Below are 27,909 nucleotides of genomic sequence, written 5' to 3'. Positions count from 1 at the left end.
TAATTGAGGTGGGACTTTCTTTTACTGTTTATTTTTAGCACTTGTTCAGTCAAGTGCCCTTGATGAGTCTGGCCTTTGTTTCTTTGATTAGATCAGGAGTCTTTGATGACTTGCTTGCCTCAAGGGAAAGCCTAGTTTACATGGGTTTGAGTCACATGTTGGTGATGCTTTTCGGTCAGGTGGGTTTGAGATGCCCTTTGACCCTGAACAGGATATATAAACTCAGAGGTTGGCATTTTTCCAGGGGGGCTCTCACTCACTGGAAGAGTGGCGTGTGACTCTGGGCAAGCTATTGTAACTGCCCCGAGGCTTTGCTAACCCAGATGTTGGTTGGTATTTGGAATGTTTATAATTTATTTGTATTTGCTCTGAAGTTCAGGTTGCTGGCTTTTCCTCTTGAACTAAGTGAATGGTATTTGTATGTGTGATTAAAGTGAGATTGTTAACCCCTTAAAGTTACTTTCCTTAATAAAAGGATCAAAGAACCTGTGCTGGCAGCTCTTGTTGCTGGTCTTCTTGGGTCTTACACCCTACAACAGCTGCTAGCTGAATTGTTATTACAGAGTCTGAGCCCTACTGCTTAACATCTGTATGACACTATGCAAGTCACTATACCTCTGGAACTCATCTTCTTCATTTATCTAATAAAGGTGTCATACTGGATGTCCCTAAAGTTCCAGTCAACTCCCAACTTAGTGTCTTGTGTTTAGCCCTGATCTGTTTATACTTGCATATGTGGCACTTATATAGGAGTATACATATATACTTCAATGGTGTATGTCTTGCATACTTCCACATTTGTCTTCCACTAAGTCAGAAGGATACAACTAACATCTTTTGTCCCAACAAGATATAACTAGAGAAAATCTGGTCTTATTTACCTTAATTATCTTCAAGTACATATAGGCAGAGAACAAAGAAATTTGACTCAACACTGCTGATCCTGAATAATATTGTTAAAATTAATTACTAATTATATAGGTATCTCAGTTTTCCTTAAGTTCTTCATTTTGGCTTCTTACTGAATCTATAGATACTCACGTGTTTAGGCTTCCATAGATGCTACTTCCAGTACGTGCAGTAAAAACTTTGCTAAGCATAAGCTGGGGAGGAGAACTATGAGAAAAAGGAGAAAATAACATTTTGAGACATTTTGTTATGTTTACTCCATATTGATGGAAATGATGTTATCAGTGGTGTAAGATTACTCCCTCCATCAATACAGATCACTACTGGATCCACTCATTCTGAGTAATTTTTGTCCATATCCATCAATACAACCTCCATAGGGGAATTTCTTGGGAGTATTAGAGGCCTTCTTCTAAGTAGCTGTGGAGAAGCTTAGGGTAGCAGAAATAAGGCTGGATCAGGAGACACCTAGACTCAGACCTTACTAAATAAGTCATCTAACCTCTCTAATAGTTCTCATCAATGAAACAGAAAAAATTGGTAAAATCTTATCCTCATTCAGTTATCGGCATCAAATGAAATCATGTACATAAAGCTTTCTGTAAACCTTAAATGTTTATACAAAATTAAGCTTTAAAATGATTATCTTTATACTTCATGTGATATCAGCCGTCATCACCAACAATGACAATAAGCATGAACTATGTGCAAGGCATTGTGATGGGACTTGGGAATCAAAAAGAAAAATAGCATGTTACATTCTACTGAGAAGAGGTCATCAAACACATACAGATAAGTATATAATACACAGCAGGAAGTAATGGAGCAGAGGAGCCAATTCAGACAAAGTGCTTTAGGAATATTAGTTAGGTTTGGGATGAGAAGTAGGAGAGAGGATTTCAGTGAAGGAAATTTTGAATTTTGAAGGAAAATATAGATTCACAAAGGTAGAAGAGGGAGTGTATTCTTCTACACATGAGAAGTTTATTGTTTGAAATCACAGAAGAAGAATGGAGAGTTTAAGGCATAGCTAGTGGGAGTAAAATGAAATAAATCTAGAAAGATAGGTGAAGTCAGGTTATGGTTTGCCTTAAAAGGCAGTCCGAGGAGTTTGTATCTTATCCTAGAGTTAATAGGGAGCCACTGAAAGTTTTGTGCTTAAGAAAGATTATTTTGGCAGCTGAGTGAAGAATAGATTGTAGGAAGAAAGATGAGAGGCAGAGAGATATATTAGTAGGCTGTTAGAAAATTCTAGCTAACAGGTGATGGGGGCAAGAATGTGGGTGGTGGCAGTTAAACACTCATCTTGCCCAGCTCCTCTAATACTATATCAAATTGTTGGGAAAAAATTCACATTTAAAATAGTAACACTAGAACATATTTTTTTAAATATATAATCTAAAAACTGTGTAACTCTTAGTATCCTCTGGCCAATTTCTTCACTCTACCATTGTAGAAGTGGCTACAGTGGGTAGAAAGCCCTTTTGTATTTTTATTGGTTACATGAGTTGCTTGGCCAAACAATTTATCACCTAGTGGCCGATAAATTGCTGCTGAGCCTCTCTGAACTCAGTACAGCTGGACCTAAGAGGGCAGGCACAGGCTGTTAACTGGGATCATAACTGAACTGGACATCTTTCTAGACTGGTAAGGACCAGAGTTTGTGCTACACTAAAAATGCCACTGAGAGCAAAGAATGAACCCCCCCATAAAGCTACACAAAGATCTGTGAGTCAGACGGGCTTCTGAAGATAACAACCTAGCATTTAAACAGCATTAAGTTACAAAGTACCTGAAACAGTCTATCACTATTAGTCATATAATTTATCTTACCCTAAAGAAAAGTAAAATTTGATATAATCTTACCGAATTTGATGAATTTTTAGGGTAGAACCCTTATAACTCATGGCTACTGAGCCAAACATCATCTCTCCAAGCATATTGGCATCAGAAGAACAACGAGAACCCTAAGAAGGCAAAAAAGGTAATATTTAGAGTATTTGTGTGACTACTAACATACCCACATCACTGTAATTGAGGCGAATGAGCATGTGCAGACTTGCCCTGCATGCTCTGGGCTGGCCACAGTGCTAAAGGGTTCTGGAACTTTGGGGATGACGAAGCAATCTCCTTAGTGGAGGTTGAACACGAAGAGCTGCTGACTTAGTGTATGTTTAAAGGGAATGACCTATCCTTGGTCATTTTCTTTTCTTTCCAACTGTCCTGTCAGAACTATTCAAGTCTCTTCCATGGGAGAGGTTGGAGAAGGTAAGCAGAAGGACACTGCACTTCCCGCCACACGGCTGCCATATGTAGACATCCGCCATGCTGCCAGCCCCATCGCAACTCCTCAAGATAGAAGCTTGTTTATACTCTATCATTTAGAACTAAGAGGCAAATTTAGGTTTAATGTCAGGAATAACTTAAAACTAGAGCTATCTACAAGTGAAGTGGGATGCTTTGGGAAGTGGTTGGTCACCCTCATAGGAGGTCTTTAAGAAAAAAGTTCAAGGATCACTTGTTCACTATGTTGTAGGAGGAATTTTTATTCAAATATGAGTTGAACTATGCCTTTTAACTTTGTGATGAATTTAGAGGTGATTATTAGCGCTGCTATCAACTCTTGATTATTCAGTGATTAAATGAACAAATCTGTATATTTGACTTCTGTGAGGGAGAAATGACACTGACTGATCACTGGGTTACTTGTTAGTAGTTCCAGCAAAAAAAGAATTGAAGGAGCAGAGATTAAAAGTATTACTAATGGGATGGCTAGGTGGCACAGTGAGTAGAGCACCGACCCTGGAGTCGGGAGGACCTGAGTTCAAATCTGGCCTCAGACACTTGACGCACTTACTAGCTGTGTGACCTTGGGCAAGTCACTTAACCCCAACTGCCTTGCCTTCCCCCTCTGTCCAATTTTTTTTTACAGTATTATAAAGTGACACGTTGGGGGAATTTTGCAAAGTCTAATCATTTTAGCATAGATGATAACTAAGAGTTGGATGGTTTTCAGGAATTTGCTATGATGTAGATACTGAAGAACCTCAAATTTAGAGCTAAGAAGCCAGCTAATCGAGATATACTCATATTAATTAACCATGCTTGCAAACCATATTTGCAGAACCAGGAAATGATTTTGGACCCTTACATTTCTAAGTACCAAAAGGCCTATGCATATTGGGATAGTCTAGGTTTCTGAGAAGTACTTGAGAAAGGCACTTCCACCTCTTGGAAGTATCATATTCTAATTAACTGATCTAACACCAAATCTATACCTTTTGTCTTCTGTCTGTACCTATACCAATTTTTCTGTGTTTCCAAGCTTCAACTAACATCCTCTTAATCCAGTCTGAGAGGAAAATAAATTACCTCCCTCCTTCTGATTTGTTACACATCTAACATTAAATATCAGTAAAACCAAATGAACTTACTTTGCATTATTTCAATCTGGAAAAAGAATCTCAATGTACAAATTGACAATAATTGCTTATCACTCACTCCAACTGAGTCCTCACTAGATTTCTTCTTTATCCATTTGTTCCTATGGACATACTGGTTTATATGGTAATAATAAAAATGAATATTTACATTCATTTATGTAGCACTTTAAGATTTGCAAAAGAGCTTTAATATGGTATTTCACAATCATGATCAATGTGTACTCTTTTTCAGGCTCTGTTTACCTCCTCTACTTTGCATTGCTTCATTTCCAAATTTCTTTATGTTATTTGTACTTATCTATCTTAACTGATGATAGTACTGCAATATACTATTATACCACACTGTATTTAATAATTTGCCTATTCTTTATTTTTAAAAGTTGTTCCTAGCTTTTATGAACGTACAAATAACACCACCATAAATCTCTTTAAGAGATGGCTTTTTTTCTTGTTTATAACATTCTCTGGGTATTTTATCAACAGTGGCATTACTGAATTAAAAGGTCTAATTACATGGATTTTAAAAAAAGAATAAATCCAGATTACTTTCCTATAGAAGTCCAACAATTTGTGATTCTATCAGTAATGAATGAATATACCTGCTTTGCCACAATCTCACTAGCACTTTTTCACTTTATTTTTTAAAAATTTGATAAATATGAAGGAGTACCTAACACATGATTATAATAAGGCTCAGTTACTTTTAATTTTTACCTGCCACATTTATTGTATTTCTAAAAATCTGTTTTATCTTTATTTTAACACTGTTCTACTGTAAAGAAATTTTAAAAGTCATTATATAATCACTCTTGTCCCTAATGATTGTTTCTGTTTGTTTAAAAAAAGTTTTCTTCCACAACTGAGACAAGTATTTAGTTTTCTTCAATCTTTTGTATACTTCCTTTTTATGTTTAGGTCTATAATCCAGTGGGAATTAATTGTAGTGTATAGTCTGAGATGTGGGTCCAAATCTTATTTCCTGTCATACAGAGAAAGTACATTAGTGAGTCCTTTTCATAGTTTTTATTTTCTGTGAAAACAAATAGTGGTTTCCCATTTCTTCACATTTTGACAGATGAACTGATCATTAAGTGAAGTTACAAATTTATAAGTTTTTTCGCTTATGGAAGAAAGGATGTGCCAACAAATTTCTGCACAGTTGTGTACGTTACAATATCATTTTTCCCTCATCCTTTTTTAAGTTTAAAGTTTTTTTGATCAGATTAGCAATGTTTAGATGATCAGATTAGCAAAATATTTTTATGGCTTCTTTACTAGGCAATTCCATCCCTTTTCAAGAGTTAACCATTCCTATTCTTTAAACCATGGATCTTGTTCTCAGCCACTATCTTTGTGAGTTGTTCATTTCCCAAATCCACCTTTCTATTCTGAAACCCCTACTTTCAACAGGTAAAACTACCTTTAGGAGTTTTGTTATTAAAAGTAATTAGTAAAATTGGATTTCCCATGACTCCTTGAGATTTGATTCCATTTTGTTATAGATAGGAATTTTACCTTACTCCCTCAATCACCCCCACTTTCTCTTATCTTCAATCTCTCCTCACATATTGGATTCTTCCCCGTAGCCTATATATACACAGCCATGTGTCTCCCTTCCTAAAAACAGAACTCACTAGATCTTAGCATCCCTTCAAGCTATCATCTTTTATGTTTCCTTATGGTTTGAGACAAACTTCTAGGAAAGAAAAAACTATCAATACACTGTACTTCTTAGCCTCTCACTTCTTAATCCTTTGTATTCTGTCTTCCAACCTTTGGTATGGTTTCTATCCTGTCTAGTGCTTATTTTACTTTGTGGTTTTTCTTTTTCTTTTCTTTTCTTTTAGAAATTTTATTGCTTGGATATTTTATGTTATGTCTATACATACATATATACATAAACATGTTTAATTTGGGCACAATTTTTCTTTTATTTGCTTATCTACATTTAGAAGTGGTAGAAGGGGCATGTCTTCTGAAGGTGTCTTTGATGTGAGTTAGTGACAAGGCTGCACTGGTATAAGCATCTGAAGATCTGAAGGGCTCTGAGTCATAACTGTAACTCTGAAGCTTTCATACTCTGGATGAGAACTATGGCTAGGTCCTTAGTCAGCCCTGCTTTGAGAATGGGCATTAGAAGTTGAAATCATGGATAACAACAGCTAGCCTGGTTATCCTACAGTTTCCAGTGGCTGAAGCTGGTAGGGTAGTTGGCTCTCTCAACAGCTGCAGAAACCAAGAGCTATATAGATTTTACGGTAGAGCTCTGGGAATGAGTGGTTGGTCCTGAAGCAGTTAGATTTTGGATCTATGATGGTAAGCAATCAGCCTGATGGTCAACAGATTTTGTAGCTCCAATAGTGAAGTGTTGGTTGTCCCCAGATAGCCAAACTGCAATGATAACCAATCAGTCCAGCAGCTGTTAAGGCAGGCGACTAGAACAATAGCTAAAGAGGGCCAGATTTATGGAAATGGGTAATCAACATGATAGTTGCTAGAGGCTGGAATTGTGGTTGTAGGTAGCCAATGAGGCATCTGGCTGGATGTTTGGTAATTAGACAGCTAAAAAAGTGGGGTTCAGTTTGGAGAAGATGGCCAACAGTGGTTCAAGCTAGATAAGGTGTGGTAAATTTGGGTCTCCATGCCTATTATTATATGCTTTTACAAGGCAAGACAGATATTCAAGGTTACTTTTAGGCAGCCAAAAGAGGACTTGAAAAGAAATCCAGGTCAGCTATCAGAGGAAATAATTTAGCCTATCTCAGGATTTGTTTAAAGGCGAAATCATAATTTTAAAACTTGGAGTGTTTGAGGTATTAAGATTAACTTTTAAAGCTTTGCCTACCTATCCGAGAGTCCTATATGAGCAAGATGGAAGTTCTGGAGCAGACAAAAGCAGTATAACAAGATGACTGACAACGGAAAAACTCTCAGTGAAATGTCCAATCTACAGCACTAAGAAGTATTTACTAAACTTTCATGCGGCTAGTGAGAGTGGTTTAACAGAAAAATATTTTGGGGCCCCATGGTACTCTTCTCTGTATATTCTTGATCATGCTCAAAATGCAACATCTAGCATTTTAGCTGGCAAAAGAAATAAGAATCAGATCTAATTTGTCTATTTTGGCAAATATGTAGCATAGAAGTATTAGGAACCCATTATGATACTATGATTGAGGAAAAATCCTGCATAAGGCCAACCCAATATTAACGTCTCAATTATAAACTCCAGAAAAACTCCAAGATTATAATTTAGTATTTCTAAATTAAACACTTGCTATCCACTAAAGCAGAGAGGTCAAAAATACATTCATATTATATGACTTTTACTTTGCTTGAAGTCAATGCTCTATTATTATGTGGAATGTTAATAGCCTCACAGATAAGTTTATAAGCAGTCACAGATAATGAATGGAACTAGAAGTATATTATAAAAGGACAGCACATTTTAAAATGAATTACAATCTGTTTTTCTTGTAGAGAAATGCATTTTATCTTTTTGCATTCATATTAAGAAGTCAAGAGATTTTTTATTTCACTGATAGAACTGAAACATATTACTATTTTATAGCTCATCACACTTTACAATAGAGAGTCAGTGTAGAACAGAGGATCGAATGCTGGCCTTATAGCCAGGAAAGCCTAGGTTCAAATTCTGCCTTTCAAACATATTGGCTGTGTGACACAGTCAAGTCCTTTAATCTCTCAGTGCTCTGGGAAACTCTCTAAGACTCTAAGTTGCAGAGAAAGTGCTAACCTGCATTGGTAGAGGAAGTTCTCTTACCTGGGAGTTTTGAAAACATACTTCAATAATTAAAAGATGTCTTAAAGAACTAAATATCCTGGTCACCCAATAACATAAACTACGGAGTAAAATGAGGGTAGGTCAGAGTGTTCTCACCTGGTATTTGGGACACTGCTCTTTTGTATCTGCAGAATTAATAGAACTATCCAAAGAAGAAGAACTGTCTCCTCCAGGTTTCAGTTGGCAGCATTTTCCAAAGACTTTCACCTGAGCATCACTGCAAAGTTTCTGAAATACATTATTCCCAATAATTGTATTGTTATCTAGAAGACCTAAATGCATGAAGTTTCTCAAAATTCACTATTTGATACTTACAAAATATACGCATTTTTGCTAAAAATTGTATTTCTGAGAAAATAAAATACTTTGTGTAGCCTGCCAAGATACTACAAATTCAATTATTTTCAAACCTGAGATACTGATAACCTCTCCCTTTTTTCTTTACAAAAAAATTATAAAGTGACTTCACACTTTTCATAAAACAATTTATGCAAATAAACTGAACTTATTTTATTCATGCAAAATTAAGAACTTGTTACTCTTCTAAATAAAATACAAATCTTAAATATATAAGAAAAATAAGTTACCATGTAAATATTCATTAACTGACAAAATCCTGGATAGCTTAAATTCATAACTTATAAAACAATTATTTTATTAATGATAGATGGCCATGTTTTTCAGTATTACTACTCATAATTATTGTCTAACCATTAATTGAGGTCAGTATTTTTCTTTATATTAATTACAGAGAAAATCCCACTTATCATGAAGACATTACAAATAATAGCTACACTTACATAGCACTTGAAGGTTTGCAAAGCACTTTTCATGTTACCTCATTTGATCCTCACAACAACCCTGTGAGATAGGCTCTATTGTTGTCCTCTTAACACACACACACACACACACACACCAGGAGAAAACAGTTATAAAGTAAATTTGCTTCACCTATATTTATCACCAAACTGTCAAATTTTTTAGCTCAAATACTCTAAGTACCTTAGTACATGCAAATAAATGTGTTTTGCAATAATAAGAAAAAATAAGTGCCCTGTAATACCCACAATATTATCTCATGATTTTGCAACAGGTTTTCCTTTAAAAAGGATGTTTATAAAGTTAATTACTCTTGTAACAACTTGAAAAATTGTATATAGTTGTTCACTCATATTTCTTATACTGGGTAGCTGGGTGGTGCAGAGGATAGAGTGCCAACCCTGGAGTTGGGAAGACTCATTTTCCTGAGTTCAAATCCTGCCTCAGATACTAGCTGTGTGACCCTGGGAAAGTCGCTTAATCCTGTTTGCCTCAGTTTTCTCATATATAAACTGAGTTGGAGAATGAAATGGCAAATCACTCCAGAATCTCTGCCAAGAAAACTCCAAATAGGGTCATGAAGAGTTGGACACCAGTGAAATGATGGAACAACAACAATAAAACAATTCTTACTGGCAATAAAATAAGTTAACATTAAAATCCAGGCAGACATCATCATCCCACTTAGTACATATGCTTAATGCTATCTAAGACACTTACAAGCTGTGTGACCTGGGGCAAGTCACTTAACCTGGTTTGCCTCAGTTGTTCATCTATAAAATGAGCTGGAGAAGGAAATGACACATCATTCCAGTATCTTTACCAAGAAAATTCCAAATGGGGTCACAAAGAATTGGACATGACTGAAAAATGATTGAACAACAAATTTCTTACATTTCTTGATGCAAATTAAGAACACAGAGTGCCCAAGTTGCAGGAGAGGACACATTTTTAACTAGTACTTATATACCTCAGTTTCACCCTGACACTGACTGAGGTCCACCAATAGTATCCAGCACAACTCTCCCATGTTATATCATTTTTGTTGAAAAGTTCCTTTGATGTGGCATTACCTCAATGTAAGAATCTTTCTTCCTATCAGTTTCAACAGTTTATTATACATTTGAAATCAAATGAACATGTTTACCTACAACTGTTACTTCATCTATCAAAAAAACAAAACTGGAAGACTTTGTTTTTGAAGGGGCTTAAGCTATACAGACAATTCCCCTTCCCACTTATCAAGTTTAAGTGGAACCATTCAAAACTACTTTGCATATAAGTCCCCAAGCACAGTTTTGTGTTGTTATTGTTGTTCAGTACTTTAGTCATGCCTGACTCTTCATGATCCCATGCACCACAGCAAGCCAGGCCCTTCTCTCCTCCACCATGTTCATGTTCACTGTTTCCATGACACTATTCATCTCATCCTCAGCCGGCCCTTTTCCTTTTACCTTCAATCTTTTCCATCATCAGGGACTTTTCCAGTAAGTTCTACCTTCTCATTATGTGGCCAAAGGATTTAAGCTTCAGCTTCAGTACTTGACCTCCCAGTGAAAATCCTGAATTAATTGCTATAAGTATTGACTGATATCTCCAAGGGTCTCTCAAAAGTCTTCTCCAGCACCACAATTCAAGAGCATTGATTTAGCAGGACTCAAATTTTCTTACAATCCAACCCCCACAGCCATACATTGCTACTGGAAAAACCATAACTGACTACATGGACTTTTGTTGGCAAGATGATGTCTCTGCTTTTTTGCTCACTCTCCAGATTTGCCATAGCTTTCCTGCCAAGGAACAAGCATCCTTTAATTTCATGGCTGTTTGGATCATATCAATAGTAGTCCACATCTATTTTTCCTGCTTTAGAAGGCTTTTTACACTTAGCAATTCTCTAAGCAACTATATATAATGTAAGCAAACCTTTTGATATCAAAATCATGGCATTAAAAGTTAATTCACATTTATTAAGAGTATCTTATTTTTTCTGGAAAAATATTCAGTCTTGCTAATGTACTGTGATGCACATTTTCAAGATGTTGTTTTAATTTATTAAACTTCATGTTATGGGCAGTTAAAGCATTCATACAAGGCAAAAACCAGTCTTTCCATCAATAACTGTACTTGTAAATCCCATTAATAAGTATCATACACTCTATTTTCTGAATTTTGGCTTTTTACCTATTTCTGCTCCTTAAACTGTCTCTATTGTCTTTGTACTAGCTGCTCCAGTATATTATCTCTTATATATTTGTCCATCATGAAGGGATATTATTTTTAAAATGAGAGACTAAAAAATTAAGATAAATTTTGAATTTCATGGTTAAACATTTAAAATGAATACTTATAACTGGTTTCAAGTTATTTCAATTTTTTAAAAGCTGCATTTTTTGAAAGCAGAAATTAATGACAGAGTGATATTATGTTACATTTAACTTCCACACAAGGGTCAACTTTGGATTTATATATTTCACACTGAAATTTAACAAGCAGGGCAAGGGCATAATTCATCTGTATTACGAACATATGTTGACTGACGATGACAGTAACAAATGACATTTGAGACATGATTTAACATGTGGTCACTGAAATTTGACCTTGTTTTTGCACACCATATTAAATAATCCCATGGCTGCTTTTATTGTCAATTGTAACAAATTTATGATGCTGCTTTCATTTTGTTGACTTTAATTTGAATTTTGTTTCCATTTTAAAAAGTGGATATGTTTATGGCAAGTGTTACACTCAAAAAAAAAAAACCCTAATACTTTTGTTGCTTCCACTCTTCCCCTAAGACAGGGCATGCCTTACATTTTGGAAAAACTCTGCTCTTCAAAGATTTTGCTATTTTGTGTTCTTATTGTTGTTGTTTTAAAATGAGTCCCAGACTGTCTATACTCTTAGGTATATTCCTTTAGTGATTTCTGAGATGACTGGACAAAATGGAGGAGAAATTGATTGTTTCTAACCTTAGCTCCCATGTACTACAATTCAAAATAATGACAAATGCACCAAATAAAACAGAGGGAAAAATTCCAAGGAGACTAAAATAAAAACTAAAGAAATAAGCAAGAAAAAAATCCCTCCAATATAATTAGTAAATGTGAAGTAAAAAGTGAACAAAAATTATACCAAGTATAACTCTAGAGAAAAATAAAAGATGTGCCAAAGGACCTACAGAATGGCTTAAGATTACAAGAAAATATAATAGAAAGTGTAGCACCTCTCATATTGGAAATAAAGTCACTGAAATGGAAATTCAAGAAAATAAGAAATGACAAAGTTGAAAAGACAATGAAAAAATCTCAGGGAAACAATGGATCTCTAAGGAGTAGCCTGGCTCAAGAAGGGCAAAAAATGTGTAAAGGAAAACCAGAAAAAAGACAATAAAAGTTTTAAAAAAAGAAAAACTAGAAAAGACCTTTAATGCCTGCAAACCAAAGCAATAAAACTAGAAGAAAGATCTTAGTTAGACTATCTGAGAACTGGTGTTCAGAAAAAGGTCCAAAAAAAAAAAAAGAATGATCTGAATACTGTATTTCAAGAAATCACTTAAGAAAATTTCCTGGAAAAATTAGACCACAGTGAAAATTAATAGAATTCACAGAATGCTGACATAAAGGAACCCTAAATACTGCTCACCCAAAAATGCAGTTACCGAGTTTCAAAGCTTTAAGATCAAGAAGAAAAGTCATTTACAAAGCACCAAACATCAACTCAAATAGTATAAGACTATTTGATGACAAGAAATGAAAAAGGATGGAAGATTTCATGAAAAACAAGGAAAATTGGATTGTATTCTATAAGTATCTATGTACTTCATCATGGGAAAAAACTGCTCCTCAATGAATAAGAAATAATTCAATTTCTTCTTGAAGAGAAATCCAGAGCTGGGAAAGATTTTTAAAATGTAAATTGATCAAATAGATAAACAAGGTAATCTAGGATAGAATGCAAGTAGGCAGTAAAGGTGATAAAATATTAACATCCTACAAAGAGGGGATAAGTATATAGTAGCTTTTAAGTTGTACCTAGGAAAAGGTCTTTGAAAAAAAAAGAATAAGAAGAAGAAATGTGAGAAAAGAATTCCCTGAAAAAGGAACAGACTAAACTAAATTAGCTAGAGGACTGAGAGAAATGAAATTATGTTTCTTGAAATTGGGTGCCACAAATGAAGGTTAGTCAAAGAAGGAAGTAGGACTTGGAGGAGAAATAGTGACTCTCAAAACACACACTCTTATCTGGCATACCTGGAAAAGAGTAACCAAAAATAATGAAATATTTTTGCAAATAAAAAAAATTTAGATGTCTTTGATATGTGTGTGATTAATATTGGATTATTACAAAGTAAGGTAAATTTCACCTATGTTTGATATGGGAAATGGGGGTAGCTGTGTGTTTGTGTAAGAAGATGAGGCTTTTAGAAACAAAACAAGAAATATGGTTTTTTTAAAAGGAATACTAAAAAGGATCAAATAGAGAGAAAACCAAATTTAATTATAACCTTGAATATTAGTGATCTGAATCTACCAATGAAAAAAAAGCAAAGTACAAAATAGGTTAAACTACAAAAACCAACAATTTCTAATTTCTAAGAAACACATATAAAGCAAAGAGACTCATGGTAATTGGGTGGAATAAAATCCAATATACATTAGCTGAAGAAAAAGAAAAAAAAGAAATAATGATTTCAGATAAGGATATTAACAGCAAATGTAAATGCCACAGAAAAACAAGGAGTATACATACCAAATAGCGTGATCTCTAGATTATTTTAACAACTTATTATTTATTTTTTAACATTTAAAAAATTTTTTTGAGTTCCAAATTCTTTCCCTCCCTCCAAATCTTCATCCACTCATTGAAAAGGCAAGAAATGTGATATCAATTATATATGTGAAATCATGCAAAACATTTCCATGTTAGTCATACTGCAATAACAAGAAAGTGAAAAACTTTTGCTTCAATCTGCATTCAAACTCCGTCAATTATTTTTCTGGAGGTGGATAGCATTTTTCATCATAAGTCCTTCAGAATAGTCTTGGATCATTTTTTTCACGGTAGTCTAACAAGTCTTAAATTATCTTTCCGCAATCTATTTTCTAGGTCAATTGTTTTTCCTGATGAGATATTTCACAGTTTCCTCTATTTTTTCCATTCTTTTGACTTTATTTTATTGTTTTATGATGTCTCATGGAGTCATTACCTTCCACTTGCCCAATTTTAATTTTTAAGGCGTACTTTTCTTCAGTGAGCTTTTGTACCCTTTTTCCCCTTACCCAGTTCTGCTTTTTAAAGAGTTCTTCTATTCAGTAAATTTTTATGCTTCTTTACCATTAGGCCAATTCTGTTTTTTAAGGTGTTATTTTCTTGTATATATTTCTATGCCCCCTTTGCCAAGCTGTTGACTCTCTTTTCATAATTTTCTTGTATCCTCTCATATCTTTTCCGAATTTTTCCTCTACCTCTCTTATTTGACTTTTAAGTCCTTTTTGAGCACTTCTAGGAATTCTTGTTGATTTTGTGTCTTTCTTTGAGGTTTTTTGGTAGCTGTTTTCACATTTTTGTCTTCTTCTGAGGTTATTTCTTGGTCTTCCCTGACACCATAGTAACTTTTTATGGTCATGTTCTTTTTTGTTGTTGTTGTTGATTAATTACAAGAGAACAAAAAGAAATGCAGAAATGTCCAAATCTTAATCATAAGCTTTAGATAACACAATACAAAAATTGTAATGACAGAGAATTTTAGCATTAGAAAGGACTTCAAGAGTCATTTAGTCTATTAATTCATGCCAAAATTTCATCCCCATTTTAATATACCTGATAAGTGGTTTTCTGGCAGCTCATTAAAGACCACCAAATGAGGGAAAATCTATCATCTCCCTAAGGGAGTCCACCACATTTTTTAATAATTATAACTGTTAGGAAGGTTTTCCTGACATCAAACCTAAATTTGCTTCTTTGTAATTTCTACCCATTGTTTCTTGATCTGCCTTCTGGAGCCAAATAGAATTAAGTGTCATTACCTTAAAATGCTACAGCTCTCATGTCACTGCACATGTAGTATCACCATGCCCTGCTACCCGCATTTTCTCTTTTCCAAGCTTGAGATCCCTAGTTCCTTCAACCAATCCCCATAAAAATGTAAGGCCCTTTACCAATCTGGGTGCCATTCTCTCGATGTTCTCTAGCTTACTGATATCTTTCCTAGAGAGATAAAGCATTTATTAAGTGTAAATTATGTGCCAGAAGTATGTTAAGCCCAAATGATAGAACCTAGAACTGAACACAATACTCCTGAGGTGGTCTGACGAGGATGGAGTATGATATTCCTGCCACTTCCTTGTTCCTGGAAGTTATGCCTCTATTAGGCCGAGCATCCTATTAGCTTTTCTGGCTGAACTATGCTGAGCTTACAATCCACAAAAATCTCCAGATCTTTATCAAACTGCTTTGCAATCATGACTACTTGTAAAGTTGACATTTGATAAGCATATTCTCTGTATCTTTATCAAAAACACTGATAACAATGTTCCACAGCAAAGAGCTGAGCACAAATCCTTGGAGCAGGGCACTGGAGACCTCTGGTCAAGATGACATTGATAACTACTGAGTCTCTGAATCTACCTACTATTATCTAATCCATATCTCTCCACAGGAAGAGCTTGAGATAATTATCAGAAACATCACCCAAATCTAGGCAACTATATCTGCAGCATACCACTGATCTGCCAGTATAGTAACTGTCCAAAAAAAAAGACATAAGGTTAGTCTGCCATGACCTGTTGCTGATGAAACCATGCTAGTTCACTTGTGATAACTGCTTCCTTTTCTAAATGTTTGCTAACCATCTCTTTAATAAATGTAATCAATGAGAATTTATTAAGTAAATTTATTAAGTATTAAGAATTTAATACGTAAAATTTATTTATTTATTTATAAGCATTTATTAAGTAAAAAGTCAATCTCAGATACATCGTATGATCCCCGGCCCTTTTTCTTTTGGAAACAGAAACATTTACTCTTCTCTTGTCCTACATAGTTCTTGTAGAAAAGCACTATGTTACAGTGGGAAGAGTTCTGAGTTTGGGATCACCAGCCCTGAGTATGAAAGCTAGGCAGGACACCTACTTAGGCAAATAACCTAGCTGAATCTCACCTTCCTTGTCATTCAAAGGAAGGTTTTAGATTAGATGGCCATTAAGGTCTCTTCCAGCTCCAAGCTTACGATCTTACCATCCTTTTCTTCTTGGTCTTTCAAATATCAGTGACAGAAGCACACAAACTCACATCTATACATTTTTAAGTACTTGATCATATGGTCTATCTGGATCAAGTGACTAAAGGAAAGTTGGGTGCTTTATTACTAGAACCTTCCTTCTTCCTTTATCTTGGGTATCATATCCCTCAGTCATTTCTGTTATGTTCTTTTTTTCTCTAAAAGTCAGTCTTCCTGGCAAAAAAAAGAAAAGCAAGGTAAGAACTGAGCAGCCCTGTCTCTCTGTCATCCCACCCACTTTAAGCAATGGTCCTGTCCCTCTTGAATCCTCTTCTTCACCAATATCACTTTCAACAGAATGGCACCATTTCATCGTCCTTAGCTTTCATCGGCCTCCACACTTTAGCTCTCCAGACATTCTTCTTATAGTATCATGTTATGTTTCTGCGGGTCATCCTCTTATTTCCCCAGGCTTTCATTTTACTTGTGGATCTTTTTCAAACTGAAGATCTCTGGGGAATTCTGTAGACAACCACACCAATCATTTTTTAATGATTTTCCTTTATTACAATGGGAAACAAACAAAAACAGGTATGGTCCAAAATGGAGACTAAAAAACATCTGCAATGTCAGATGAGTCAAATAACAAATCAATAAAACAATAAAAAAAATCATATCAAAGACAATGAATAGAGGCAATATACTATATAGCTCGGCAGCTACTGGCATAGTACTGACAGATAGCTACTGAAGTCTGAGTCAGGAAGACCTGGGTTCAAATAATACCTAAGGCATTACTAATCATAAGACCCATTCTTTATTTGCCTCAATTTCGCCATCTGTAAAACAAGGATAATAATAATAGCATCCATCTGCCAGGGTTGATGTGAGGTTCAAATGAGATAGCATTTATAAAGTGCTTTGTAAACTTTAAAGCACTATATAAATGTTAAGTATTATTATTATTATTGTTATAAAATAAACTGTCCTACACAAGTATTTTCTTAAAAAAAAAACACCAATTGCAAGCCTCAAACAAAATCACAAAAAATAAAAGGGATTATATTTTAATAGGCAGGAAATGACTGGCTATTACTGCAGGGATCACTGCAGAATTAGACATCTGTATATGATCAGAACAGTGATTTGTTAGTAAAAAAGATCAAAATCATTGTGGTGTTAATAGTGATTAAAGATCTTCCCCACTCATTTAATAGGCCTCAGGTGAAGCTAGTAAAGGGAAGCTTGATTAGGGAAGGCTTATTTGTAAACAGGCCCATACCCTTTAGCTGATTAGGTGCTAAGGTCTAAGTCCACACCCTTTTGCTAAATAGGTGCCAAACCCCAGACCCACACCCTTTTGCCCATTAGGTATGAAGCTCTCAGGCCCTAAACTGGGAGAGTGTGTGTGTGTGTGTATGTATATACACACAAATACATATACATATATGTATGTATACATATATGCATATATGTATGTATACATATATGCATATATGTATGTATACATATATGCATATATGTATGTATACATATATGCATATATGTATGTATACATATATGCATATATGTATGTATACATATATGCATATATGTATACACACATGCGCACACATATATATACATACACAACTCCTGAGAGTAGCCATTAAGCTCAGAGTAGAGAGAGCTATGAAGAAGATAGAACTGGCAAGAGATGGAGAACTGCAAGAGACAGAGAGAGAGGGAGAGAAGAGAGAGAGAGAGAGAGAGAGAGAGAGAGAGAGAGAGAGAGAGAGAGAGATAACGAACTGCAAGGACTCAGAGAACTGTAAGGGCTCTCAACTGCAGGAGGAGAGGATTCAGGCAAGTAGACAGTTAGGATTCGTGAGTGAGGGTGAGTATTTACCAGAAGGCCCTGGCAGAGGGGAAGGTTACAGGATGGCTTGGCTCCTTGCTGTGATATTGTGTTTTAATTTCCTTGCTATTACACTGAAGTGAACTTACTGGTTTTGGGATACAATTGTTGCTATGGAAATTGGAATTATTTGTTTTGGGATTTGATCCTTTGGTGTCTAAATAAATGTTTTACTTCTTAACTGCCTTCAATATAGAGGGTCTCTTATATTTTGCAATTATAAACTATACAGGCATATTCATGGTCACCATCGATATCGTAAATCTTGCCTTACTGATACAATCATTAACAAGAATCAGATGAGAAAGAGGAATGATACAATGGAAAGAATGCTGACTTCAGAGGTAGAGGATAAGGTTCTGAATCTTGGCTCTGAAATTTACTATTTCTGTGACTGGGTAAGTCAAATAATATAAACAAATTGAATTAATAAATAAAACTATGAGCTGGGTGTTTTTTAGAGGGAGGATAAACCATTAATTTGATTAAAAAGAACATCAAATTATCAATATCAAAAATGAAAATGGGGAATTCGCCACAAATGAAGAGTAAAGGATAACACTAGAAATTATTTGCCCAACAGATTCCAGTAAAACTGGCAACTTAAATGTATAAATTCACAAAATATAAAATACTTGGATTAATAAAGGAAACAGATTTATATTACAACTCAATTATAGAAAAAGAAATTGAACAAACCATAAATGAAATTTCAAAGGAAAGAAAAACCCTGGGAATAAATGTATTCACATTGAAATCTATCAAACATTCAAAGAACAATTTCACCCAATATTACACAAACTATTTGCAAAAAAAACGAAACAAAAGAAGAGAACCCAACAAATTCCTTTATGGCAAAAATACGCTCTTGATATTTTAAGTTGGAAGAGCCAAAACTGAGAAAGAAAACCACAGATCAACATCTCTTCTGAACACTAAAGGAAAAATTTTAAATTAAATATCAGTAAAGAGACTACACCAACATATAACAAGATTATACAATATGACCAGGTTGGATTTATCAGGAATGTAGTTTTGGTTTGATATTAGGAGAATCAGAAACATAAATGGCCATAATAATAACAGGAATAATAAAAATCATGTAATTACATCCATAATTGTGAGAAAAGGTTTAAAAAACAATACCCATTTCTATATGAAACAATAAAAATCATAGTAATAAATGGGTCTTTCCTTAACGTGATAAGCTGTATCTATGTAAAGCCTACACACGATATTCTATGTAATAAGGATGAACTTAAGAGGTCTTTCCAACAAGATCATAGGTATATCAAAGATGTCTATTGTCACTACTACTATTTAATGCAATATTACAAATGATAGCTGTAGCTATAAGACAAGAAAAAGAAACTGAAGGAAAAAGTGTAGGCAAAGAAGAATCAAAATTACTTATTTTTGCAGATGATATGATAGTATACTGAGAGACCCTAAGAGACAATTAAAAATTTAACTGAAACAATTAAAACTTTAGCAAAGATGCAGGATATAAAAGAAATCCAGATAAAATCATAAGTACTTCTGTATGTAACCAATAAAATCTAGCAGAAAGAGAGAGAAAAGGAAATCTCATTTAAATAACTACAGAATATATAAAAATATTCGGGCATCTACCTTTCAAGATACTCACAAGAACTATATGAATACAACTACAAAACTTTAATACAAATAAAGGCAGACTTAAATAGTTGGAGAAATAATAATAATTGTTCGTGGGTAGGCTGAGCCAATGTAATAACAATGACAATATTACCTAAATAACTGATTCAGTGCCATAACAATCAAACTACTAAAACTACTACTATTTTTACAAAGCTATAAAAAATAAATGATGAAATTAATCTAAAGGAAAATAACAAAAACAAATAGGAAGGAAGGAGGGCTACCAGTACCGAATCACAAACTTTACTACAAAGTAGTAATCATTAAAACAATTTTGTACTGGCTAAGAAACAAGAGAGATGGATCAATGGAACAGAATAGGCATACAATATACAAACACAAAGGAACACAGTAGTGTGGTATTTGAAAAACATAAAAATCCTAGTTACTGAGAAAAGGACTCACTATTGGACAAAAACTGCTGGGAAAATTGTTTGTTGATCTATGAACAGGGAAACAATTTATGGCCATATGAGAAGGAAGGAATGAGCATTTTAAAAAAAATGAAAATTTTTTATTTTTTCCTATTACATGTAAAAATAACTTTTAACATTAAAAAAAAATTTGAGTTCCAAGTTCTCTTCCTCCCTCCCCTTTTCCCCCCTTGAGAAGGCAAGCAATTTGATATAGATTACACATATGCAGTTGTGCAAAACATATTTCCATATTAGCCAGGCTGCAAAAGAAAACACAGATCAGAACTCCCCCTCCCCCCCAAAAAAACCCATGAAAAATGAAGAAAGTAAAAAAAGCATGCCTCAATCTGCATTCAGACTAACAATTCTTTCTCTGGAGGCAGACAGCATTTTTCATCATAGGTCTTTTGGAACTATCTTGGATCACTGTATTACTGAGAACAAGCTAAGTCATTCAGTTAATCACTGTACAATATTGCTGTTACTGTGAACAACATTCTCCTGGTTCTGCTCACTTCACTTTGTATCAGTTCATATAAGTCTTTCCAGGTTTTTATGAAACCATTTAGCTTGTCATTTCGTATAACACAGTAGTATTCTATCACTATCATAGACCATGATTTGTTCATCCACTTCCCAACTGATAGGCAATCTTTTTGTATAGGTACCATGTGCCACTGAGAAAAAGGTATATTCTTTTCTATCGCCATTCAATTTTCTCCAGAGTTATCATACCCAAGTTCTCTAAAATTCTATTCATCTCCTTAACTTTTTTCTTGTTTATTTTGTGGTTAGATTTATCTAGTTCTGAGCAGGGGAGGCTGAGATCCCCCACTAGTATAATTCTGCTGTCTATTTCTTCCTATAACTCATTTAACTTGTCCTCTAAGAATTAGGTGCATATATGTTTTATTGTTTATGGTACCTTTTGGAAAGATATAGTTTCCTTCCTTGTCTCTTTTAATTAGATCTATTTTTGCTTGTGCTTTGTCTGAGATCAGGATTGCTACCCCTGATTTTTTTTTTTACTTCGGCTGAAGCATAATAATATTCTGCTCTAGCCTTTTACCTTTACTCTGTGTACATCTCTCTGCTTCAAATGTGTTTCTTGTAAACAACATATTGTAGGATTCTGGTTTTTAATCCACTCTGCTAACCACTTCTGTTTCATGGAAGAGTTCATCCAATTCACATTCAGAGTTGTGATTACTAACTGTGTATTTCCCACCATCCTATTTTTCCCCATTTATACTTTTCTCTCTCCTTTCACCCTGTCCCTCCTCACCAGAGTTTTTCTTCTTACCACCACCTCCCTCAATCTGCTCTCCCTTCTATCAGCCCCGCTCTGCCTTTTCTTTTCCCTTTCCCCTTCTACTTCCCTTTAGAGTAAGATACTATATCCAACTGAGTGTGTATGTTATTCCCTCTTTGAAACAACTCTAATGAGAATATAAAGTTCATACAATGCTCACCCCTTCCCTTCTTTCCTGCTACTGCAAAGGATCTTTAAGCCTCTTTATGTAATTTATACTATTCTGCCTCTCCTTCTGTTCTTCTCTCAGTACAATCCTTTTTTTTTACCCCTTGTTTTTATATTATCAGATCAAAATCAACTTACCCTCTGTCTATGTACAGTCCTAACGCCCAAATGAAATTCTCAAGAGTTACAAGTATCATCTTCTCATGTAAGAAAAGCAGTTTGAATTTTATTAAATTACATGCTTTTTTTTCTTTCCTGTTTACCTATTTATGCTTCTCCTGAGTCTTGTATTTGAAGATCAAATTTTCTATTTTGCCTTGGTCTTTTCATCAGGAAAGTCTGCAAGTTCCTTATTTCATTGAATGACCATCTTTTTCCCTGAAAGATTATGCTCAATTTTGTTAGGTAGTTGATTCTAGGTTGTAATCCAAGCTTCTTTGCCTTCCGGAATATCATATTCCAAGCCCTTCAATCTCTTACTGTAGAAGCTGCTAAGTCGTGTGTAATCCTGACTGTGGCTCCTTGATACTGGAATTGTTTCTTTCCGGCTACTTAACGGTATTTTCTCTTTGATCTGATAATTCTGGAATTTGATCACAAGATTCCTTGGAGTTTTCATTTTGGGATCTCTTTTAGGAGGTGGCAGATGGATTCTTTCAATGACTATTTCACCTTCTGGTTCTAGGCTGTCAGGGCAGTTTTCCTTGATAATTTCTTGAAAGATGCTGTCCAGGTTCTTTTTTTTTTATCACAGCCTTCAGGTAGTCCAATAATTTTTAAGTTATCTCTCCTAGATCTATTTTCCAGGTCAGTTTTTTCCTGATTAGGTATTTCAGTTTTTCCTATTTAGAGCATTTTTTCATATGACTATAGATATCTTTAATTTCTTCCTCTAAAAACTGCCTATTCATATTCTTTGATTATTTATCAATTGGGGAATGACTTGTATTCTTATAAATTTGCCTCAGTTCTCCATATATTTTAAAAATGAGGCCTTTATCAGAGACACTGTAAAAATTCTTTCCCAGTCTTCTGTTTTCCTCTTAATCTTCGCTTTGCTCTGTGCTCTTATGTGTGAGAGAATACAAATACTCTTCCCTGCCCTGGAACTGTGACCAAGGTCCCAAAGCCCCTGTAGCTGCAAGTGCTTGTGACCTAGTGTTCCTCTTAGTTCTGGGACCGCAACTTGGAACTGTGTATGGGCAATGTGACAGAGTCCTGCACCCAATGCCAGAAAAGGGTCCCCTGACATTTCCTTCTGACCAGTTGTCCAACCCCCTTATTCTCTGCAGGTTGAGAGCTCCCAAAGGGGCTATTGCTGATGAACTGCCTTCAATGCTTGCTGCTGGGGCCTGGTGCAGCCTGCAGTGTACTGTCTACATTGGGCTCCAGGTCTTACCACCACACTAATGAGACAGACCTTTCCTGACACCTCCTAAATTATCCTGGGCTGGGAAATTGTTTCACCCTGACCTGCTTGGTGCATATGTTTAGTACTGATATTACTTCATTGTCTATGGCACCTTTTAGCAAATTGTAGTTTCCCTGCTTATCTCTTTTCATTAGGTCTATTTTTGCTTTTGCTTTGTCTGAGATCATGGTTGCTCCCCCTGCTTTTGATTCTGCTCCAGCCCCTTATTTTTACTCTGTAGATATCCCTGTGCTTCAAGTGTGTTTCTTGTAAACAATATATTGTCATATTCTGGTTTTTAATCTATTCTGCTATCTGCTTACATTTTATGGGTGAATTCATCCCATTCACCTTCACAGTTATGATTCCTAATTGTATATTTCGCTCCATTCTATTTTCTCCTGTTTATCCTTCTCTCTCTTTTCTTTGACCGAGTTCCTCCCCAAAAGTCTATGTGATCTTGGCCAAGTCACTTAGCCTCAGTTTCATCATTTGTAAAATTGGGATAATAATAGCACCTACCTCCCAGGGCTGTTGTGAGGATCAAATGAGATAATATTTGTAATGCACTTACCATAGTGCTTCACGTATTATGGGCTCTTAATAAATGCTTATTCTTGGGGTTGAGGTGGAGCCAAAATGGCAGAGTAAAAGCAAGAATTCACCTCAGCTCTCCCAAATTCCCCTCCAAACAACTTTAAAATAACTCTTCAAGTCATTGGAGGAGGGAGATAATAAATGCTTATATAAATAAATGAATGAATAAATGATATGTTTATTAACCTCTCCCTCCAAAACAGGTAGACTTTCAGGCAGACCAATATTCAAGTAGAAAAAGGTAAGCAGAGAGGGAGCTTTTGGATTGTAAAGCCATGAGACAGGACAAACAATTCTTTCTGGGAGTCTTTCCTTATCTCTGTACCCAAGGGTTTAAAGACTACTTGTAAACTTATATAAAGAAAAGAGTCTTCTAACCTTCTTTTTGAACAATCATGCCCATACCTGATATCATAAAAATTCTCTCTAATATACAAATAGCTCAATCTGTAAATGCAAAAATATTTATCAAAATTCTGAAAAGGAAACAGTACTGTGCATTTTTTCAAATTTAAGCCACTGAGGCATATTTCCTATTCTAGATATGTGAATCAAGATGTGCAAGTTTAAGCCTGTCTCACACTCAAAATGTTCAACTTTGAAAAGTAGACTCCAATTATCCCAAATCATAGAAATTGGCTGAATTTTTGTGACGTGTAAATCTGCTAACAAGGCAAAGCTTTTTGTTCTTGCATGTAGCATACAATGGATGCAACACGTGAATCATCATATGATTACACAAGGAAGTCACAAACTAGCTTTGCCTTTTATCTTTGACACAAAAACAATGTCTTAGGAACAGCAAAGCAGCATGTGATGATACCACACTAAATCTATCTGGCTATGACAGTTTTCAGAGAAACCACAACTCAACATTTTCAGCATCAAATATTGCAAGTTCCCTTATTAATATTTCACTTGTGAGCTCACAGCAGTCAGATCACAAAGGACACAAATACACTTGGTAGCATTTTTAAAGTCTAGCTTCAAAAAGTGATGTCCTGAAAATTCTGTATTTGTTCTGTGACTACTTCAACTGTTTTTGTAATAACGACAAAATCTAATCAATTAACATTTACTGTAATACAAAATTTAAAAGACATAGGTTATCATATGAAAATTTAAAATATAAATATCATTCTTTCAAAAGTTCATCAAAATAGTGAATTTTTATAATAGCCTCCCTTCAGCTAAAATACTAAAAACATTTCTTTAAAAACTGTCTGCTTAATCAAGAGAGCTGCTGTTATGCTATTCAAAGACCATTCTCTGGTTTAAGTAAATGCAGTAAGCCTTAGCTATATTTCACTAAAATTATATTGTTCTCCCTTAATAGAATTTCGTCACTTGCCCTAAATGCAAAAGGTGTTTCCTTTTATCCCAAGAACCATCTTCCAAGCTTTTGAACATTTCCTGAGACTCCTTTTTCATAATTTGTGGATCTATTAATGAAGAATTCTCCTTTATAACGCAACCAGAATACTGTCCCAAATAGAGACAAAGCAGTATAAGAAGAATCACAAACTCTAGGAGATAAAGAATCTAGCCCTGGCTCTGCCATTTAAAAATTTTATTCTGTTCATTTACATGGTAGCACGGCTTCAGAATATACTACTGTCTTATATGTACAATTATCTTCTCCACTTGTTCCATTTACTCATTCATTCAGAAACTATTTTTAACTGGCTAACATGTTAAAAAAAAACAATACTCAGCACAGGAAAAGAGAAAGAAGTAAATAAGATGCTATATTTGACTGGGACGAGCTTACAATCTAGTACAGCACTGTTACTTAATCATTTTTATATAAATATCACTCAAACGTGAAATGAAGCTAGGTATAGTAATTAAAAGCTTATGAGTCACATTCAAGACTGACATTTAAAATTCCCAAGACCCTTATAACTCCTTATTTCTAAGGGCCAAATTGTTTACTCTTTTGTTTCAGTAGAGGAGGGATGGAATAATGTGACAAGAAAAATAAATTACAACACTTGGCTTTCCATTTAATATTATGGACATTCCTTTTATAAAATTAAGGTAGAAGAATTATTTTCAAAAGCTAAAATTCAAGTACCAACCCTTCCAAATCAAACATAGCACTGATGAACAAAACAGGCAAAGTAGAATTTTTTTTTAACATTTTCATCTGGAAAACTGATACCTGAAATATTTCAGTAGAGGAAGCTGGTTGGTGTAGTGAATTGACGCTAGACTTGAAGTCAGGAAGGCCTGGGCTTGAATTCTGCTTTAAGATACTTAATACTTGTGGGACTCTGGACAAGCCACTTAATCCCTCTCAGACTCAGTTTCCTTATCTGTAAAATGGGGATAAGGACAGCACCCTAACAGGACTGTTATGAGGATTAAATGAAAAAAAAATATATGTACATATATCTACATATTTACATTTACATATTTATATGTATGTATATATGCAGATATACAGATTTATAAACCTTAAAGCACTATGTAAATGATAACTATTATTCTGTATTGTGTGTGCAGCTAGAAAACCTTCAGCAAATGATACCATCCTTGATTCCTAATAACCTGGTGCTCCAATAACAACAAGAAAAAATAAAGGAAGAGGTTCTCCAAAGCCTACAGTCTTCTTATACTTTATACTTTTCCTTGTAATCTTTGATCCAGTGACACTGGGTTCCTGGCTGTTCCATGACTCAGCTCCAGGCACTTTCTCAGGCTGTCCTGCAAACCTAGAATGCTTTCCCCTCCTCATTTCTGCCTACTCGCTTCTTTGGCTTTTTTCAAGTCCCAGCTAAAATCCTACCTTCTACAGGAAGCGTTTCTCCTGAGTCCCTCTTAATTCTAGGCAAGGCCTCTGTTGATTATTTCCTACTTAGCTTACATACAGCTTGTTTGCATGCATTTGTTTCTATGTGGTTTCCCCTGTTAGATTGTGAACTCCTCAAGGGAAGGGCACTGTTCTTTGCTTCTATTCATATCCCTAGTACTTATCATAGGGCCTTGCACAAACCAAGCATTTAATAAACACTTAATAACTGACTGACTATAGATGAGAAAAATTTTGAAAGATAAAGGAGAGAGGCAGCTAGGTGGCACAGAAGATGGAGTACCAGCCCTGAACTGGCCTCAAGACACTTACTAGCTGTGTGACCTTGGGCAAGTCACTTAACCTCAACTGCCTCCACAAAAAAAAAGAAAGAAAGGGAAAAAAAGAAAGATAAAGAAAACAATAGGATTTTAATTTGGAAAGTTCAATTTAATTAAAATTGGAAATTTTCCAAACTAATGTCCCACAGTTTTACTACTGATTCTAAATTCTAGTATGCTAATACTAGACATTAATTTGATGTCTTTAAAGTGTTTTACCATTGATTTTAAGTTCTAGCATGCAGAATTTCGAATTTTAAAAACAGAGTATAAGTACCATCACATTTCAGTAACGAATGAAAAATGATTTGAATTAATTTGTCCTAAATTTAATAATCAAAGAGTTAACATGCTCACCGACACAGATATGTCCTCAGTTTTTCTTTTAGTATTAGAGTCAAACAAGACATTCCTCCCTCTTCTTTCACAATCTTGATACACGATTAGTCGAATCTGGCTTGGATCAAACTCCGACAAAGGCCAACTTCAATGAAAAACAAAAATCCATTAGGCCTTGTATTTTATCAAGTACTCCATATAATTATCTTCTAAGAGAACATTACCAAATGAGACAACTCAACTGTTCCATATTCTTTGGCTATTTATAAAAAGTGTCTCTTTCTCTTCAGTTACATAGATGAAGAGTAATACCATTTCAACAAAAATACATTTAATAATGGCATACACAAACTTTTTTATTTTTAAAAAACATTTTGTTTTCCAATTACATGAAAAATCAATTTTTGACATGTCTTTTAAAGTTCAGAGTTCCAAATTCTTTCTCACCCTCCCTCTCCTCCCCCATCATTGAGAAATCAAACAATTTGATACAGGTTATACATATGGAGTCATCTATAACATATTTCCATATTCGTCAGGTTGGTACACAAGCTTTACATTATGGATAGATGCTACAGTAGCTAAAGCATTGCTTCCAGAAGCAGGAGGACCTGAGTTCAAATTTGGCTTGGGCACTTAACACCACCACCACCACAACTACTAATGTATGACCCTAGGAAAGTCATTTGCACTCCTTGCCAGTTTTCTCATCTGTAAAATAGGAATAAAAACACCTATTTCCTAGACTAGTTGTCA

At 34.9% G+C, this 27,909-nt stretch overlaps 1 protein-coding gene across 2 annotated transcripts in view; it reads right to left on the bottom strand.

Moving 5' to 3' along the window:
* The window catches only part of FNIP1 (folliculin interacting protein 1), a 140,322-nt gene that overhangs the window by 48,833 nt on the left and 63,580 nt on the right, over positions 1-27,909 (bottom strand). For both annotated transcript variants that reach the window (XM_036748845.1, XM_036748846.1), the window contains exons 2-5: positions 27,172-27,298; positions 8,254-8,385; positions 2,776-2,876; positions 1,042-1,116 (exon numbers count right to left, since the gene is read on the bottom strand). In XM_036748845.1, coding sequence (XP_036604740.1) covers positions 1,042-1,116; positions 2,776-2,876; positions 8,254-8,385; positions 27,172-27,298 — 435 coding nt within the window. The remainder of the gene's footprint in view (positions 1-1,041; positions 1,117-2,775; positions 2,877-8,253; positions 8,386-27,171; positions 27,299-27,909) is intronic.

Source organism: Trichosurus vulpecula, chromosome 3 (genome assembly GCF_011100635.1).
Source record: "Trichosurus vulpecula isolate mTriVul1 chromosome 3, mTriVul1.pri, whole genome shotgun sequence".
Taxonomy (NCBI): Eukaryota; Metazoa; Chordata; class Mammalia; order Diprotodontia; family Phalangeridae; genus Trichosurus; species Trichosurus vulpecula.
Note: the sequence above shows the minus strand (reverse complement) of the source record. Positions and strands in the feature narration are given on the sequence as shown.